The following is a 21,003-nucleotide window of genomic DNA, read 5'->3' as shown; positions in this document are numbered from 1 at the left end:
ACTAGTTATGTTGAGAAACCACCTTTTCCCGTTAGGATAAAGGATCATGCTAAAACCTCAACTGTTGTTCATAAGAGTAATACTAGAACTTATATACCTCCTGAGCAAATCAAAGTTGAACATAGTATAGTTGTGGTTAAAGATCTCTTGGATGATAATTTAGATGGGCATGTTATTTATTTCTGTGGTGAAACTGCTAATATTGCTAGACCAGATGCTAAGATACATAGACCCATTGTAGGCATGCCTGTTATTTCTGTTAAAATAGGAGATCATTGTTATCATGGCTTATGTGATATGGGTGCTAGTGCTAGTGCAATACCCTATGACTTATATAAAGAAATTATGCATGATATTGCACCTGCTGAAATAGAAGGTATTGATGTTACTATTAAGCTTGCCAATAGGGATACCATTAAGCCAGTTGGGATTGTTAGAGATGTTGAAGTCTAGTGCTGGAAAGTTAAATATCCTGCTGATTTTCTTGTTCTTGGTTCCCCACAAGATGACTTTTGTCCCATTATTTTTGGTAGACCCTTCTTGAATACTGTTAATGCTAGGATTGATTGCAATAAGGATGTTGTTAAAATTGGCTTAGGGGATATGTCTCATGAGTTTAATTTTGCTAAGTTTCATAGACAACCCCGTGATAAAGAATCACCTAGTAAGGATGAGATTATTGGTCTTGCTTCTATTGCCGTGCCTCCTACTGATCCGTTAGAACAATATTTTCTAGACCATGAAAATGATATTTTTATGAATGAAAGAAGGGGAAAAGATAAATTATTCCTTCAACAAGGTCCTATTCTGAAACACAACTTACCTGTTGAAATCCTAGGGGATCCCCCTCCACCCAAGGGTGATCCCGTGATTGAGCTCAAGTCATTACCTGATAATCTTAAGTATGCTTATCTTGATGAAAAGAAAATATATCTTGTTATTATTAGTGCTAACCTTTCAGAGCAAGAAGAAGAAAGATTACTGAAAACTCTGAAGAAGCACCGTGCTGCTATTGGGTATACTTTGGATGATCTTAAGGGCATTAGTCCCACTCTATGCCAACACAAAATTAAAGTGGAGAAATATGCTAAACCAGTTAGAGATCCTCAACGACGGTTAAATCCTAAGATGAAAGAAGTGGTAAGAAAGGAGATACTAAAGCTCCTTCAGGCAGGTACAATTTATCCCGTTGCTGATAGTGATTGGGTAAGTCCTGTCCATTGCGTTCCTAAGAAGGGAGGTATTACTGTCGTTCCTAATGATAAAGATGAATTGATTCTGTGAAGAATTATTACAGGTTATAGGATGGTAATTGATTTCCGTAAGTTAAATAAAGCTACTAAGAAAGATCATTACCCTTTACCTTTTATAGATCAAATGCTAGAAAGACTATCCAAACACACACATTTGTGCTTTCTAGATGGTTATTCTGGTTTCTCTCAAATACCTATGTCAGCGGAGGATCAATCAAAAACTACTTTTACTTGCCCTTTCGGTACTTTTGATTATAGGCGTATGCCTTTTGGTTTATGTAATGCACCTACTACCTTTCAAAGATGCATGATGGCTATATTCTCTAACTTTTGTGAAAAGATTTGTGAGGTATTCATGGATGATTTTGCCGTTTATGGATCCTCTTTTGATGATTGCTTGAGAAACCTTGATCGAGTTTTGCAGAGATGCGAAGACACTAGTCTCATCTTGAATTGGGAAAAGTGCCACTTTATGGTTAATGAAGGCATTGTCTTGGGGCATAAGATTTCTGAGAGAGGTATTGAAGTTGATAAAGCTAAAGTTGATGCTATTGAAAAGATGCCATGTCCCAAGGACATAAAAGGTATAAGAAGTTTCCTTGGTCATGCCAGTTTTATAGGAGGTTCATTAAGGACTTTTCTAAAACCTCTAGGCCTCTGACTAATTTATTGCAAAAAGATATTCCTTTTGTATTTGATGATGATTGTGTAGAAGCATTTGAAATACTTAAGAAAGCTTTGATCACTGCACCTATTGTTCAGCCACCTGATTGGAATTTACCCTTTGAAATTATGTGTGATGCTAGTGATTATGCTGTAGGTGCTGTTCTAGGACAAAGAGTTGATAAGAAATTGAATGTTATCCAATATGCTAGTAACACTCTTGACACTGCCCAGAGAAATTATGCTACTACTGAAAAAGAGTTTTTAGCAGTTGTTTTTGCATGTGATAAGTTCAGACCTTATATTGTTGATTCTAAAGTTACTATTCACACTGATCATGCTGCTATTAAATATCTTATGGAAAAGAAAAATGCTAAGCCTAGACATATTAGATGGGTTCTCCTGCCCCAAGAATTTGATTTGCATATTATTGATAGAAAGGGAGTTGAGAACCCCGTTGCAGACAACTTGTCTAGGCTAGAGAATGCTCTTGATGACCCACTACCTATTGATGATAGCTTTCCAGATGAACAATTAGCGGTCATTAATGCTTCTCGTACTTCTCCTTGGTATGCTGATTATGCTAATTACATTGTTGCTAAATTTATACCACCTAGTTTCACATACCAGCAAAAGAAAAAATTCTTTTATGATTTAAGACATTACTTCTGGGATGACCCACACCTTTATAAAGAAGGAGTAGATGGTGTTATTAGACGTTGTGTACCTGAGCATGAATAGGAATAGATCCTACGCAAGTGTCACTCTGAATCGTATGGAGGACACCATGCTGGAGATAGAACTGCACACAAGGTATTGCAATCCGGTTTTTATTGGCCTACTCTCTTCAAAGATGCTCGTAAGTTTGTCTTGTCTTGTGATGAATGTCAAAGAATTGGTAACATTAGTACTCCCTCCGTTCAGAATTACTTGTCTTGAAAATGGATGTATCTAGAACTAAAATACATCTAGATACATCCATTTTTGCGACAACTAATTCCGAACGGAGGGAGTAGATGTCAAGAAATTCCTATGAATTATTCTCTTGTTATTGAACCATTTGATGTTTGGGGATTTGATTATATGGGACCTTTTCCTGCCTCTAATGGTTACACACATATTTTAGTTGCTGTTGATTATGTTACTAAGTGGGTAGAAGCTATTCCAACTAGTAGTGCTGATCATAACACTTCTATTAAAATGCTTAAAGAAGTTATTTTTCCGAGGTTTGGAGTCCCTAGATATCTTATGACTGATGGTGGTTCACATTTTATTCATGGTGCTTTCCGTAAGATGCTTGCTAAGTATGATGTTAATCATAGAATCGCATCTCCTTATCACCCGCAGTCTAGTGGTCAAGTAGAGTTGAGCAATAGAGAGCTCAAATTAATTTTGCAAAAGACTGTCAATGGATCTAGAAAGAACTGGTCCAAAAAACTTGATGATGCATTATGGGCCTATAGAACTGCGTATAAAAATCCTATGTGTATGTCTCCGTATAAGATGGTTTATGGAAAAGCATGTCACTTACCTCTTGAACTTGAACATAAAGCATATTGGGCTATTAAAGAGCTCAACTATGACTTCAAACTTGCCGGTGAGAAGAGGTTATTTGATATTACCTCACTTGATGAATGGAGAACTCAAGCCTATGAGAATGCCAAACTGTTCAAAGAAAAAGTTAAACGATGGCATGACAAAAGGATACAAAAGCATGAGTTTAACGTAGGTGATTATGTGTTGCTATTCAACTCTCGTTTAAGGTTTTTTGCAGGAAAACTTCTCTCTAAATGGGAAGGTCCTTACATTATCGAGGAGGTCTATCATTCTGGTGCCATAAAAATCAACAACTTCGAAGGCACAAGTCCGAGGGTGGTGAACGGTCAAAGAATCAAACATTATATTTCAGGTAATCCTATCAATGTTGAAACTAGTATTATTGAGACCATAACCCCGGAGGAATACATAAGGGACACTTTCTAGAACGTTTCAGACTCTGAAAAGGACTAGGTATGTGGTACGGTAAGTAAACCGACTCCAAAACAGTTCTAATGGCAATTTTCCTCCGTTTTGGAATATTTAAGAATTTTGAAAAGGAAGAAGTAATCCGGGAAGGACACGAGGCCTCCATGAGGGTGGAGGGCGTGCCCACCCTTACTGGGCGCGCCCCCCTGTCTCGTGGGCACCTCGTGTGCCTCCCGGACTCCGTTTTCTTGCATGTTACGTATTGTGGTCGGTAAAAATTCATTATATAATCTCCCGAAGATTTTGACCACCGTATCACGCAAAACTCTTCTGTTTTTGTTTCGAGCTGCTTCTGTTACAGATTTAGAGCAATATGTCGTCTCAGGATTCGGAAGGGGAAAGCTATGTGGCCGATTACCTTGCGGACCCTAAGGTCTATGGGGACTTGGAGCATGGTGGTTGGACCACTGAAGAAGAGGAAGACTATGAGCCTAAGGGAAAGGAGGAGACGAGTTCAGACGAAGACGAAGCCCCATTACCTCAACCTAGTGACAGCATGTGGAGTTTAAAAAGTCAAGCCTCCTTGATAGAGCAAAGAAGCCAAAGATCGAGTTTATCCCTTTTCGTCTCTTGCAGGAAAATAAACAGGAACTATGCAAAAGAATATTAAGTCTTGAGTAGGAGATTGATGACCTAAAGGAACAAAATACTATCCTCAAGCGTAAATTGAGGAAGAAGCCTACATCATCAACAACTCCTACTTCATCACCTCCGAGGACATAATCACATGGGTATGGGCACTCCCCTTGGCAACTGCCAAGCTTGGGGGAGGTGCCCCGGTATCGTATCACCATCACACCCATATCTTTACCGTTTTATTTAGTTCGATCCTTTTAGTAATATCTTGATCTAGTAGATTGAAATTTTTGGTATCAAGTAGTTTTGAGTTTTGCTTTGTGATCTCTTTTTGTAATCGAGTTCGTGAGCTATCTATAATAAAGATTAGTGTTGAGTCAAGGGTTTTGCTATCTAGCTATGATCTTGAGAAAGTAGAAAGAATAAAAAGAATAAAGAGTTCATATTGATCTTATGGATAGTAATGACTTCACACATAAAAGGTATGAGGCATAAAAATTGTTGAGAGTTGACAAACATAGTTTTGGTCATCGTTGCAATTAATAGCAAGTAATAAGGAAAGAGAGGTTTTCACATATAAATATACTATCTTGGACATCTTTTATGATCGTGAGCACTCATTAAGTATGACATGCTAAAAGAGTTCATGTTGGACAAGGAAGACAACGTAATGGTTTACGTTTTCTCACATCTCAGTTAAAGTATATTATCATTGATCTTCTCAACATGTTGAGCTTGCCTTCCCCCCTCATGCTAGCCAAAATTCCTTGCACCAAGTAGAGATACTACTTATGCTTCCAAATATCCTTAAACCCAGTTTTGCCATGAGAGTCCACCATACCTACCTATGGATTGAGTAAGATCCTTTAAGTAAGTTGTCATGTTGCAAGCAATAAAAATTGCTCTCTAAATATGTATGACTTATTAGGGCGGAGAAAATAAGCTTTATATGATCGTGTGATATGGAAGTAATAAAAGCGACGGACTGCATAATAAAGGTTCATATCACAAGTGGCAATATAAAGTGACGTTCTTTTGCATTAAGATTTTGTGCATCCAACCCTAAAAGCACATGACAACCTCTGCTTCCCTCTGCGAAGGGCCTATCTTTTACTTTATGTCTTTACTTTATGCTTGAGTCAAGGTGATCTTCACCTTTCCCTTTTTCATTTTATCATTTGGCAAGCTCCTCGTGTTTGAAAGATCCTGATATATATATCCAATTGGATGTAAGTTAGCATGAATTATTATTGTTGACATCACCCAAAGGTGAATACGTCGGGAGGCAACACAATAAGCCCCTATCTTTCTCAGTGTCCGGTTGAAACTCCATAACCACAAGTATTGCGTGAGTGTTAGCAATTGTAGAAGACTGTATGATAGTTGAATATGTGGACTTGCTGAAAGGCTCTATTCTTGACTCTTTCCAATGTTATGATAAATTGCAATTGCTTCAATGACCGAGATTATAGTTTGTTAGTTCCCAATGAAGTTTATGAACCATACTTGACATTGTGAATCGATTGTTACTTGAGCATAAGAAATCATATGACAAAATCTATATATGTTGTTGTTATAAGAATGATCATGATGCCCTCATGTCCATATTTTATTTTTATCGACACCTCTATCTCTAAACATGTGAACATATTTTTCGATTTCGGCTTCCACTTGAGGACAAGCGAGGTCTAAGCTTGGGGGAGTTGATACGTCCATTTTGCATCATGCTTTTATATCAATATTTATTGCATTATGGGCTATTATTACACATTATGTCTCAATACTTATGGCTATTCTCTCTTATTTTACAAGGTTTATCATGAAGAGGGGGAATGCCGGCAGCTGGAATTCTGGCTGGAAAAGGAGCAAATATTGGAAACCTATTCTACACAGCTCCAAAAATCCTAAAACTCCACGGAAGTTATTTTTGGAATTAATAAGAATTATTGAGCAAAGAAAACACCAGAGGGGCCCACACCCTGGCCAGGAGGGTGGGGGGCACGCCCACCCCTACTGGGCGCGCCCCTGTCCCCTGGGCCCCTTGGTGGCCCTCCGGTGCCCATCTTCTGCTATATGAAGGCTTTTACCGTGGAAAAAAAATCATAAGCAAGCTTACGGGACGAAACTCCGCCGCCACGAGGCGGAACCTTGGTGGAACCAATCTAGGGCTCCGGCGGAGCTGTTCTGCCGGGGAAACTTCCCTCCGGGAGGGGGAAATCATCACCATCGTCATCACCAACGATCCTCTCATCAGGAGGGGGTCAATCTCCATCAACATCTTCACCAGCACCATCTCCTCTCAAAACCCTAGTTCATCTCTTGTATCCAATCTTGTATCAAAACCACAAATTGGTACCCATGGGTTGCTAGTAGTGTTGATTACTCCTTGTAGTTGATGCTAATTGGTTTACTTGGTGGAAGATCATATGTCCAGATCCTTAATGCATATTAATACTCCTCTGATTATGAACATGAATATGCTTTGTGAGTACTTACGCTTGTTCCTGAGGACATGGGTGAAGTCTTGCTATTAGTAGTCATGTGAATTTGGTATTCGTTCGATATTTTGATGAGATGTATGTTGTCTCTCCTCTAGTGGTGCTATGTGAACGTCGACTACATGACAGTTCACCATTATTTGGGCCTAGAGGAAGGCATTGGGAAGTAATAAGTAGATCATGGGTTGCTAGAGTGACAGAAGCTTAAACCCTAGTTTATGCGTTGCTTCGTAAGGGGCTGATTTGGATCCATATGTCTAATGTTGTGGTTAGGTTTACCTTAATACTTATTTTGTAGTTGCGGATGCTTGCAATAGGGGTTAATCATAAGTGGGGTGCTTGTCCAAGTAAGGGCAGTACCCAAGCACCGGTCCACCCACATATCAAATTATCAAAGTACCAAACGTGAATCATATGAGCGTGATGAAAACTAGCTTGATGATAATTCCCATGTGTCCTCGGGAGCGCTTTTCTCATTATAAGAAATTGTCCAGGCTTGTCCTTTGCTACAAAAAGGATTGGGCCACGTTGCTGCACTTTATTTACTTTCATTGCTTGTTACCCGTTACAAATTATCTTATCACAAAACTATCTGTTACCTACAATTTCAGTGCTTGCAGAGAAAACCTTACTGAAAGGACTACTGCTCCTCGTTGGGTTCGACACTCTTACTTATCAAAAGGACTACGATAGATCCCCTATACTTGTGGGTCATCAGTCACCATTTACAACCTTGTATCCTGGAAAACGAGCACACCAATAGGAGTAGCAACAACCCTATCGAGCCTTTCCCGAATATACCCATCAACTCAAAAGTTATTATTTCTCCACGTGAAAACATCACCCTCAAAATCAAGATCTTTGAGGTCACAATACAACAAAACATCATGAAATTTTTGCAAACATGTTTGACTATGTGGTACACCCCCTTGATTCTCATAATTAAACATAATCTCATTGAAATCACTGACTCAAACTCATGGGAGCTTCTCTTCATGATGCAAGGTACGAAGGAGTCGCCATGTTTAGATTTCTCCTTTGGATCACCATAGATCACGGTTAGTCTCCCTTTAAAACCCTCGTCTTCAATAATTGTGGTGTCGATATGCATATGCCCTTTCCACCTCAAACTCACATTTATTACTCTTTTCCAGAACAAAGCATCACCACCACTCTTGCCATCACAATCCCTCGCCACCATGTGCATAAGACCTAGCTTTATTCGGAATTTATTCAACTTCTTCTTGCTCATTTTGGTCTCTGACAAAAAAAGGATGTCGGGGACCTCCTTCTTATGGAGAGCCACAAGACCAGAACCTACCGGGCCGTTCCCATGCCCCAATAGTCCCAAGCAACGGTTCCTCATGGTTTCGCATGGGGCTGCTCATTCAGCCCCGTGTCCTTGTTTAATGGCCCTCCTCTTTGGACATGTGTTCATCCACCTTTTGTTTCTTTGCCTCCATCTCCCATTCCATATAATCCCCCTCCGCATCTCTCTTCTGACCCACTGTTACAGTATGTTTAGCAGATCCATCAGTCCTCCTATTCCTCCCCCTTGCCTTCTTGTAAGTTCCCAGAATAGATTTTTCGTCCGCAAGACCCTGCCTCTCCTTACCTTTTCCTTCTGTTGCTACACCCACTAGTGGTTCCATGTTGCACCCATGGACTGCAATTTGCATGGTGTTCGGTGTGCCCCGCTGCATGGCCTTGGTATCAGAGCCATTATTCAAATTGCTTTCCATCTCTTGTCTTGCCCGTTGACCTATTATTGAGCTCCTTCCATGCATATCCTTAATTTCAGTGTCCTCATCTTTTCCCGTGCTATCCACAACCATAGACTGGCCACCTTCCACTCCCTGCATGTCTGCGGTTCCCTCCTTACCTTTATCCATAGCCCCATCCTTGGCCTTATTGTTTGCTGATGTTAGACCTTTTGGCATTTCTAGATCCTCGCTACCATCCACCCTCTCTTGGTTCTCATGAAACTTTAGTTGCTTGGGAGCGCCTCCTCTCTCCCTGTCCTCTACCCTTTTATTAGGACTCACCTCCTGCCCCATCTCTATTCTGCCACCACCACTACCTCCCAGCCCATGCTCTTTGTGTCAGGATTGGTCGTTGCTGCCCGAGCGCGATCTACCATACCATGAACCCCCTCTCCTGTCCACCCATCCATCTCCCCCTATCTTCATGAATGTGCTTCTTACGATAGATGAAAAGCATGGAGCCATGGGCCAAACTAACCTTTTTCTCCTCTCGTCAACCTTATATTGCATGCCTTTTCCTCATGCCCTATGATTCCACATACATAGAAGAATTCTAGAAGCAGTGTCGGGCCCATGGTGGTGCCAAAAATGCGGCCAGCACAGGGCCCAAAATTCTGGGGGTCCCAAATTTTTATATAGGCCTAGTTTTAAAAAGGAAAAAAACTAAGCGCTATTGGGCCTTATGGCACTGGAGTTGGGCTGGAGACCTAGAGTTGAGGCGACGAGGCCAATGATCGAGCGCACTCCTCGTCCTATCTCTACAGGGATCGGGATTCCCCTAAAAAAAGCTACATGATCAAGATTGGGGCAACTGGCAACTCTCGAATTGATCGTGGTTACAGCCTTACAGGAACTGAAGAATCGTCGCCTCGTCTTGTCGCCCATAGCCTCGTCTCATCACCCTCGCCCACGTCTCAATAAGAAGTCGGCCCTGGCGAGTTCGCCCTTGTCTCCTTGCCTTGTCCCTCGTCATTACTCATTAGATCAATCGGATCATCGGAATTCTGATTCAGGGCCGCTGTCTTCCTCGCCTCCTCTCTCAAACTTTAGACTCGTCGATGTCGTCTCATCGGATTGACCGGTGACCGACTCCCCCAGCCTTCAGGTGCTTATCGAGTCCTTCTTTTCAATTAACTTCGGTTCATACTCCTAATTCCTAATTTTCTAATTAACTATTAGCAGGGATCATTACTTTGTTAGAGGTTGATTCTTACCTCCTCGATTAAAGATCATAGTGTAGCAGTTCTATCGGACATGACCCAAAACAAGGTGAGTTAGACAGTTCGTCGAATTGCCAAATATTGATGCTTGATCTTCATTGTTATAATATTCATCTTATTATAAAAGAGGCATGATATTTTCCCAATGCAAATATTGCATATAGAGTTATGTTGACCATTCCTGTGACAGTTGCATCGACAGAAAGAAGTTTTTCTAAATTGAAGCCATTGAAGTCTTATATGCGTACTACTATGACACAACAAAGACTCAATGATTTGGCCACAATAGCACTTGAGAGTGAGGTGTTGGAGAAGATTGATTACAAGGATATCATTGAAGATTTCATTTCAAAGAATACTAGGCTATTGTGGATGAGGATGTTCAAATAAATAACAATCGGGAGTTGGATATGTATGACTTTTTTATATGTCCAATTGTCATGTAAGACATTATATTATATACATTATAATTTTTTCCTGCGAGATATACATACATTATAATAGCTTTTTAGTTCATTTTTTTATAAGATAGGACCTCATTTTTTTAGTTTCGCACAGGCCCCCGAATTTTGCCAGCCAGACCCTGTCTGGAAGATACTCATATTCAAAGGGACACCATTTGTCCTCCTCCTCCTCATCAGTGCAATTTCCATTTCCTCTTGTCCTTTCCCCGCTCTCATCATCATCCACATCCAGGGTGAAACCGCATATCAAGGAACACTGATATTGATTCTCACTTTCACCCGCAAAAACTTGCCAATCGCTTGACCATTTGCTTTAGCATCCACCTCCACGACTTGTTCTCAGTCCCAATAGCTTCGCCGACATCTACATTCATTAATCCTAGAGGGAGCTTCTTGATTCAGACCCGTATTGGAATCGTATCAAACACATAATCCTCCAATATCTTCTCTGGCATGAAATCCTCAAAGATAAGCAAGTCATTACCGAATTCCCACGGACCATTCTGCATAGCCATCCTCTTTCCTGACTCCTGATAGAATGTAAACAGAAAGATGTTTTTGCCAACCTCCTTGCAGTACAAACCTTTCATAGGACACCTGATCCTTCCAAGTGTCTCCACCATCGCTTCAACATACACTGGTTTCTCTGGGAGTAGCTTCGCTAAGGCCCGCGGTTCCACCATCCCCACTTTTCCTGAACCCGCCCATCCGATCTTAATCCCCTTCTTCTCCTTCTCCGTCAGGTTAAGGCTTTTCATTAGACTATGTACTTTCTCCATCTCCTCTATAACAAACACATTGATCTGGAGGATCACAAACACACGAACAAGAGCCAATATAGGTAAAAACAACTGTCTTACGATCACACGTCGGAGACTGCGCATAGGCTTTTGGTGGTAAGAATAGAACGATGGCACGTGGAAACTGGATATAGTACAAGGAAAAGATGTGGTGGCTGAAAGGAAAGATTGCTGACGAAAATCCGGGCATCAGTTCACGGCGGCGGTAGGAAAACCGTAGGTCGCCACGGGAGTCGCCTAAACCAGAACACGAACCGTCACCCTCGGGGCGGACTCAGCTTGTGTGTCTTGCTGATCTCCCCGCTGATGTAATTGGTGCTGTGGCCGGCAATATTGCCATGACCGCTAGTTAATGGAGTGCAAGGTGTTCCACATATAAAAAAAAGAGCACTGCTTATGGGCTAAGAGCGAAGGACAGTCAGGTACGTAGGCTTCGCTTCGAATTCAAAATTCAAGTGGGTGGTGCCAGGCCAGGCCCGTTTAGGCGCGTGCCGGGCCCAGGCCGGCCCGTTGGCCACATATGCTCCCACCCCACGCCGGAGAGGAGTGGCCATTTGCCGGAGCGCCACTCTCCCCACGTTCCCACGCTTGAGGTGCGGTTGATCCGCCAACACCGGGCGCCCCCTCCGTCCCGTCCTCCGGTTGTCCCGAAGCCCCCACTCTCTCCCGCCACCTCCGCCGCTCCCCCCATCCACGCCGCCCACGCCTCTCCCGCCCACACGCTGACAAGCCTTCGCATCTCCGCAAGGCATATACCTTCCGTGCTCGCTCGCTCGCTTGCTTTCCCTTCCTTCTTGTTCCCAATTTCGCCAGCCGCGACGCTCTTTAGCCATTCCATTGGATCTCGGTCAGCCGGCCGGATGCTCAGGTACCTCCTTTTTGTTTTCCGTGCTCATTGATTCGCTGTTTTCCTTCATTTCCTGGCGAGGCATTTCGTCGAGCAGGGCGGCTGCGTTGCCGTGGGTGGCGTTGAGCCTTGTTGAAACAGTTTGCTTCAGTTTTTAGGCGTTTCCGTTGCCGTGTTGATGCACTATGGTCATCTTATACTGTTTGGGGGGGCGCGGGTTTGTTCGTCTTGAGTAGATGAATTATCAGGTTTGTTTTCCTAGTTTTGAAGGCCCATGGAAGGAAGTGTCGTGGTGGACGAATTTGTGGTCGCCACGCTTACCCGTAGTGAAATTTATAGTACATGTTGTTATCCAGTAGTTAGTACTTTTGGTATGAATGTACATCCTCTCACATGATTATTTATTCTTAGACAGCTACCTGGCATCTGTTATTTAGAACGGGACAATATTTCCATTTGCAAGGTCGTACAGGAAAACTAAAAATCCACAACATTTTTTTCTCGAAAAGGGGATAGCCCCGGCCTCTGCATCATAGTGATGCACAATGAGGTTATCAATATCCATAGCAATGCCGATAGACCTTAATATGTTCTGTACTGGTTCTTGGATTTCCTTTAGTTTGTTTGGCAATGTTGTTGTCATAGAGCCGCAAGCTGCACGCCAATGTAGGAAGGACTTCAGGCTCAAGGCCTAAATCATTTCCGTTATCAAGCATTGTTGTTGGCTGTTGGGATTATCTTAAATCATCCTGTATAATGAGAGCTTGATTAATGTTTTACATACATGGTAGTATCATGTAGAGATTTGCTAGTAGATGTATTTTGTAATGAAGCACATTTGGCCATACCTGTGCAAAGGTGCAATATATTTAGCATACTTTCTATGCGCTAGCGCTAGCATTGGTAAATTCATGCACAAGAAGTAAAGAATCAGTGATGATCTTAATTTTTCATTTCCGTAGCTATAAGCATTCGTTTTGGATAATTTTCTTAGTTAACATTATGTGTACATCAGGCTGCTGAATATTTTATATTGATAGGCTGCTAGCTGCCCGGTGTTAATGAACTGCAAGCTTCAGAAAATATAAATTTGTGCCTGCATTCTAGGAAATCACTTCAGCAGCCCATTTGCACTATGTCCTACACAAGCTGTTTGAAGAAACATCCCCTGAGACTAATCTTTCCATATGCCAATTCCATCCTCCGAGCGTCTTTGGAAAAAGGCTCCCCACAAAAGTCACTGATGGACTATAGCACCATGCTCCATTTTACCACATTTTGCCCTGATTACAGAACATATGTTCTCCTCCTCAGAGCTTGTTCAAAATGTTCAGACATCTATGCTGCCATGCAAATTCATTCACATCTCACTAAAGCTGGGTTGTTATGTAATCAAGATATAATAGCTCCACTTTTGAGGTTGTATATCGATCATGGTCGCATGATGGAAGCATGTGAACTGTATTGGCCAATGCTTGAGTGGAGTACCGATCCTTTCCATGGTAATTTGATGCTTATGGGATTCTTGAAGGGAGGACAGCTAGACAAGGCATATCAGATTTTCAAGAGGATGCCTGTCAAGGACCTGGTCTCGTGGAATTCAATGATTGCAGGTGCAGCAAGGAGCTCCCACCTGAAAGATGCAATGAATCTTTTCAGCAGGTTGGTCAATTCAGGCCTTGTGCCTGACGGTTTTTCATTCTCTTCAGTCCTGTCTGCTTGTGCTCGAGCTGGTGCCCGATGTTACGGTATGTGGGTTCATCAACTGATGGATGAGCTGGGGGTGGAGAAGAATCATCTTTTAATCTCAGCACTGGTTGATATGTATGCTAAATGTGGAAGGATTGATGTGTCAGTTGAGATATTCAACAACGCTAAGAGAAAACACCTGTCCACATGGAACACGATGATTAGTAGCCTGGCAGGGCATGGTCTTGGATCTGATGTGGTGATGCTGTTCCACAGGATGGAACTTTCAGGTGTGGTTCCTGATGGGGTTACATTTGTTGCACTATTGACAGCATGTAGCCATTGTGGTATGGTTGAAGAGGCTCGTCAGTACTTTGAAACGATGTCTACAAAGTATTTAATCACTCCAAAGGTTGAACACTACGGTGCAATGGTGGATACACTGTCTCGAGCTGGGCTGCTGGATGAAGCATACAACTTGGTGAGGTCAATGGCCGTGAAGCCTGATGCTGTGATATGGAGGGCATTACTTAGTGCTTGTCGTAGGTACCATCAAACCAAATTAGGTGATGTCACTATTGAACAGATAACATGTCAGGGCAGCGGTGATTATACGCTTCTTTCAAATATCTACTCATCAATAAACAGGTGGGGTGATTCAGAGGAAGTATGGAAAGAGATGAAGAAAAAGAAGGTACGTAAGATCAAGGGCTTGAGTTGGGTTGAATTAGGGGGGAGCACCCATGAATTCAAAGCTGGTGATCGATCTCATCCTGATTCTGATGATATCTACCGAGTGCTGCATGGCTTATTAAAAAAAGCGAAGGCTGAAGGTTATACCCCATCCACTGAATTAGTAACAAAAGATGTATCACAGGAGGAAAGAGAAGAAAACCTCAGCTTCCACAGTGAGAAGCTTGCAGTGGCTTATAGTGTTCTTAAGACTGGTCCAGGGACAGAAATATTGGTGTCAAAGAATCTGCAGGCATGCGGTGACTGCCATGAATGGATGAAGATAATTTCAAAGGCACTTTGTCGTGTTATAATTATGAGGGATAGAGTTCGATTTCACCGCTTTGAAAGCGGGTGGTGCTCCTGTAAAGATTACTGGTGAGCACTTGATGAAGCAACACAGAAATGATCTGTACAGTGTCCTATCAGGAGTTTGGAGAAGCCATAAGTGGACTAAATAATATTGTTATGTTCCGCTTGGATGCATGGAGCTTAGGTGGTGCACAGCACTGAGCCAAGGACAAACATGAGCTCTGTAAAATATTTTGTTATCAGTTTAGCTTTTAGATAAGCGTATGCAGACACAAAAATGTATTGTGTACACTTTTAGCAGGTCCACAAGATTTTCTCTATTGAGTGACAACAACAACAAACAACAACAAAGCCTGAAGGATATTGGGGTATCACCAAAGAGCTAGCTATGGACAGGGGTGCGTGGAAGCTTGCTATCCATGCGCCAGAGCCATGAGTTGGTCGTGAGATCTTATGGGTTTCACCTCTAGCCTACCCCAACTTGTTTGGGTCTAAAGGCTTTGTTGTTGTCCTCTATTGAGTGACACACTTCAATTAATCCTACAGTGTTATAACTGCGATTTGTGTGATCTAGATCAACAGATTATCTGCTAAATTTGTGCTTTCTCTAAATATTCTGTTTTTTATGTTTTTTAATGTCTTAAGAAAATTGTTACCGTAGTACTGTCTGGTCTGCTATCTTGTTTTTGGATGCTTATTTGTGCTGACATTACACGTGGTGAGATATATGCAATGACTTCACCGTTGTTAGTTTAGTTACATTCTTGATCTCCACTAGTTTTAAGTTTGACAAATGCCAACTAATAATGATTGTTTGTTCATCATTTCAGGATTAATAGAGGTGGCGTTGAATATTCTGTTATCTAAACTTTGTACCAAATAAATAGGTCCAACAAGACCTTTGATGCCCTTTTCTACTCCATTTTACAATGTCCTTATATTCTATTTGCTGTGGTAACTTCCACCAACTAAGGAACTCAATAGGACACATTTGTAGTATCAGATTTCTCAAGTATCACAGCATAATAAGCTCTGAAAATGTACTTCAGAACAGAAGACATAAAACTAGACCTTTTAGTGCAACAGTACTAGTGAGAAATGCAAGAAAAGGAAGTAAGCAATCCATCAGCAATGACCGCCATCTACACGGTGGATCAGTTGAATCATCAATTGAAGTGTTCAAGCAATCTGATCTGCAGCACCTGAAATCACTCCAGTGCTACGATATTCAGGAAAAGGTTTCTGGAGGCAAGACCGACTGCCCTGCAACTATCCTTGTCTTTGATATTGAAACTACTGGCTTCTCACGCCGTGGTGATAGAATTATTGAGTTTGCTGTACGTGATCTTATGGGTGGAAAGAATAGCACTTTTCAGACCCTTATAAATCCTGAGAGAGAGGTAAAAAACGCAGCTGTTCATGGTATCAGCACCAAGATGGTTTGCAGTTCTGATATCCCAAGGTATTGTTTTTCACAATCCTTCAGCAACAACAGATATTTTTCCTTTTTTATTACCTTCTTATTCATGGAACCCATCATGTTGTAAGAGTTTAATGGAGAAATAAAGATCCATGAGAGAATACTAGAAAATTAAATGCAGAGCACAAGTTATATTTCTCCTTCAGCTAAGAGTTTTTCTCTCCTTGCAATCATTATTCATTTATCTGCCATTTAAAAAAAATTGTGATGCTTTTATGCAAAAAGAAGGTTCTCTGAGGTTTTCCACTCCTACATGTTGTGGTCAATTTGAGGAAAGCCACAAAAAACATGAGAGCATGAGATTGCTGCAGTACATTCTGAAAATATAGTTCTGCAAGGACAGAAATATGAACTGGGATCAAACAGCCGTTTGTTACTTGTGGTGTGCAACCCATGCCTCTTTTATAATGATCTTCCATTCCTGCAGCGTGCAAGGATTTTGAAATTTGGTTACCGTTCATTTATTTATCTTTTAGCGAGGACACCCTTTATTTTTTTCTTGGTGCATTCCTACCTGAATTCTTTGTTTTTCGTAATTAGAGTTTTCATCTCTGGCTATGCAGATTTGGGGAGTTTATCCCCATTCTACTACAATACGTTTGGAGTCGTCAAGTTGCTGGTAAACCAGTTATGTGGGTTGCTCATAACGGGAAAACCTTTGATGTGCCCTTTCTCATCTTTGAGTTCCAACGTTGCAAACAAGAGATGCCTGCTGACTGGCTGTTTGTGGACACACTTCCTATTGCAAGACAGTTAGTTGATTCCGATGGTATGTTCTCTCGCCGAGTGTTCTGTTTACTTGCATAAACATAATATTCAAGATTGTTTTCAGTGCTAGAAAAAGGCGTAGTTTACTCTAGTGATAACAGCTAACTAGGACATAACATAGTCTTCGTGTTACAGATGCCACTCCTGTATTGACATGATCTAGTATTCATGTGTTATGGTGCTGCTAGAAGGAGGGGTCGAGAGGGCCGGCCGGGGGCCTTTTTGCCCACGGCCGGGCAAGAGGGAAGGGTTTTCCTTCTTAATTCTTGCTTCATTAGATTGATACATCTCCTCTCTTTATATAGAGAGGTTTACTTGACTCCCAAGCAAGGCTTTCTTGACCCCTAAGCAAGCGACCCTTATCTCTAATTAACCCTGAGACTAATGGGCCCATTAGGCCCATTACGTACTCCGGGCAAGAGGGAAGGGATTTCCTTCTTAATTCTTGCTTCATTAGATTGATACATCTCCTCTCTTTATATAGAGAGGTTTACTTGACTCCCAAGCAAGGCTTTCTTGACCCCTAAGCAAGCGACCCTTATCTCTAATTAACCCTAAGACTAATGGGCCCATTAGGCCCATTACGTACTCTAACATCATGCTATTTTATGTATATTTATATTTCTGAGGCAGAAACGGGGCTAGGTTAACAACATTAGGCTGCGCCAGTAACCTCCACAGTTTTTGTGTACTAGTCATCAACCTGTGAGCCGATACAGGCTAGTAATTTGAATGGCAAAGGTAATGTGTTCTAGTAACGTTTAGAAACATGAATTCGAAGTACACATGCAAATTAGGATTTTTTTTTCATTTTTGTCAGATTGTTATTTAAAAATTAGAACATATAAAATAATTGCCTTTTGACCATGAGGTCACGGGTCCGAGTCTTGGAAACAACCTCTTGCAGAAATGCAGGGCAAGACTGCGTACAAAAGACCCAGAGTGGTCGGACCCTGCGCAAGTGGGAGCTACGTGCACCGGGCTGCCCTTTCTGTTTTTTTATAAAATAATTGCTTAGTAGTTCATGGACAAATAAGGAGTTATATTCCTCCAACTGATTCACAATTAAACATTTTGCTTGTGCATGATTTTCCTACTAGTATAACAGAAAGTGCAAGCAAAGTCTACCTATAATATACGATGCTCCAATTGTTGGACTACAAAAGTTACATTTAACACAGAAAAAAAAGGCAATTAAGGTTATTGCATCGAAGCTGCCATCCGCAGAAGCAAAGTTCATCATCAACTTAATCCCTGAGATGTTGAGTAATAAAAATGTTCATGTCAAACAGGAATACTGAATTCAAAACATATCATGTCGCATATAATCATACAATAATTTTAAGTATATTCTCTGTTAATAGAGTTATCAAACAGGGATTTTTTATAATTCCCCTCATTATTCATGTACTCATGCGTACATGTGCATATGTGACTAAGACTAAGAAAATATGGTAAAATGGTAATTGGTTTCTTAACTATTGAAAAATCTTCCTCGCATCTTGGGCAAATGAACAAAACAACAACAACAACAACAAAGCCTTTAGTCCCAAACCAGTTGGCGTAGGCTAGAGGTGAAACCCATAAAATCTCGCAACCAATTCATGGTCCTGGCACATGGATAGCAAGCTTGCACACACCCCTGTCCATTGCTAGTTTTTTGGTGATACTCCAGTCCTTCATATCTCTCTTCACGGGCTCCTCCCATGTCAAGTTAGGTCTACCCCGACCCCTCTTGACATTCTTAGCACGCTTTAGCTGTCCGCTATACACTGGAGCTACTGGAGGCCTGCACTGAATATGCCCAAACCATCTCAGACGATGTTGGATAAGCTTGTCTTCAATCGGTGCTACCCCAACTCTATCTCGTATATCATCATTCCGGACCCGGTCCTTGTGTGGTCACACATCCATCTCAACATGCGCATTTCCGCCACACCTAATTGTTGAACATGTTGCCTTTTAGTCGGCTAACACTTAGCGCCATACAATATTGCAGGTCGAATCGCTGTCCTATAGAGCCCGCCTTTTAGCTTTTGTGGCGCTCTCTTGTCACATAGAACGCCAGAAGCTTGGCGGCACTTCATGTAGCGCCCAAGATGCGATTCTATCCCAATCACGTGATGAACTCACGATTGGGGCACAACCGCATTTCGAGCGCATAGCAACGTTCTTCTTTTTCGTTTGATTTCATCTGTAGTCGGATCCTGCTCTTCTGTATGATGATTGCTATGTATTGATGTACCGTTGTATTCATGTTGTAGCTTGTGGCGACTGTAAGCCTTTATCTTGTATTCTCATCTATTCAGTACATGGTATGTTGTAATGATACCCACCTTGCTATGCGCTTGAAATGCGGTTGTGCCCCAATCATGAGCTCATCACGTGATTGGGATAGAATCGCATCTTGGGCGCTACACTTGATCCATCTGGCTTTGATTCGATGGTTCACATCTTCATCGATATCCCCATCCTTCTGCAGCATTGACCCCAAATATCGAAAGGTGTCCTTTTGAGGTACCACCCGCCCATCAAGGCTAACCTCTTCCTCCTCGTGCCTAGTAGTACTGAAACTGCACCTCATGGTACTCAGTTTTAGTTCTACTAAGTCTAAAACTTTTCGATTCCAAGGTTTGTCTCCATACTCTAACTCCCCATCCGACTATCATCGACTAGCACCACATCATCCGCAAAGAGCATACACCATGGGATATCTTCTTGTATATCCCTTGTGACCTCATCCATCACCAAAGCAAAAAGGTAAGGGCTCAAAGCTGACACCTGGTGCAGTCCTATTTTAATTGGAAAATCATCAGTGCCGCCATCACTTTTTCGAACACTTGTCACAACATTATCGTACATGTCCTTGATGTGGGTAATGTACTTTGCTTTGACTTTGTGTTTCTCCAAGGCCCACACATGACATTCCGCGGTATCTTATCATAGACCTTCTCCAATTCAATGGACGTCATATGCAGGTCCTTATTTTGCTCCCTGTATCTCTCCATATGCAGGTACCAAGAAAATGGCTTCCATGGTTGACCTCCTAGGCATGAAACCAAAATGATTTTTGATCACGCTTGTCATTTTTCTAAACCGGTGCTCAATGACTCCGTTCCATGGATTCATTGTATGACTCATTAGCTGAATTTCACGATTATTAGTACAACTTTGAACATCCCCCTTGTTCTTGAATATTGGTACTAATATACTACATCTCCATTCTTCTGACATCTTGTTTGCCCGAAAAATGAGGTTGAAAAGCTTAGTTAGCCATACTACCGCTATGTTTCCGAGGCCTCTCCACACCTCAATGGGGATACAATCAGGGCCCATCGCCTTGGCTCCTTTCATCCTTTTTAAAGTCTCCTCCAGTTTAATGGTAGAGCTCACATTCTCCCCATTGAACAGCTTGTTGAAGTACTCCCGCCATCTATGCTTAATCTCCTCGTCCTTCACCAGGAGCTGGTCTGCTCCGTCCTTGATGCATTTGACTTGGTCGACATCCCTCTTCTTCCTCTCTTGGATCTTGGCCATCTTATAGATCTCCCTTTCGCCTTCCTTCGTGTCTAACCACTGGTAGAGGTCTTCATATGCCCGACCCCTTGTTTCACTCATAGCTCGTTTTGTGGCCTTCTATGCCATCTTGTACTTCTCTATGTTGTTTGCACTCCTACCCAGGTAAAGGCGTCTGAAACAATCTTTCTTCTCCTTAATAGCCTTCTGGACATCATCACCACACCACCAGGTATCTTTAGCTTCGCTTCTACTCCCATGGACACTCGAAACTCCTCTGAGGCCACCTTACAAATGCAAGTTGCCATCTTATCCACATATTGTCTGCATCACCTCCTTCCTCCGAAGGGCCCTCCTTAATGACCCTCTCCTTGAATGCCTGAGCTAAGCCCCCCCC

General features: G+C 41.9%; 1 protein-coding gene across 3 annotated transcripts in view; it reads left to right on the top strand.

The window, feature by feature from the left end:
• The first annotated feature begins 11,828 nt into the window (after positions 1-11,828).
• LOC119296361 (pentatricopeptide repeat-containing protein At5g50990-like) overlaps positions 11,829-21,003 on the top strand; it is a 14,183-nt gene continuing 5,008 nt past the window's right edge. The window contains exons 1-3 of one of the 3 annotated variants that reach the window (XM_037574760.1): positions 11,829-12,130; positions 15,673-16,304; positions 16,886-17,091. In XM_037574760.1, the coding sequence (XP_037430657.1) occupies positions 15,772-16,304; positions 16,886-17,091 (739 nt within the window). In that variant the 5' untranslated portion in view covers positions 11,829-12,130; positions 15,673-15,771. Of the gene's footprint in view, positions 12,131-13,149; positions 14,909-15,672; positions 16,305-16,885; positions 17,092-21,003 lie in introns of those variants that run through there. The other 2 variants (XM_037574759.1, XM_037574761.1) reach the window with 2 other exon arrangements.

This window comes from Triticum dicoccoides, chromosome 4B (genome assembly GCF_002162155.2).
Source record: "Triticum dicoccoides isolate Atlit2015 ecotype Zavitan chromosome 4B, WEW_v2.0, whole genome shotgun sequence".
NCBI classification, from domain to species: domain Eukaryota; kingdom Viridiplantae; phylum Streptophyta; class Magnoliopsida; order Poales; family Poaceae; genus Triticum; species Triticum dicoccoides.
The sequence above is the reverse complement of the archived record's forward strand: the minus strand, read 5'-3'. Positions and strand labels throughout refer to the sequence as shown.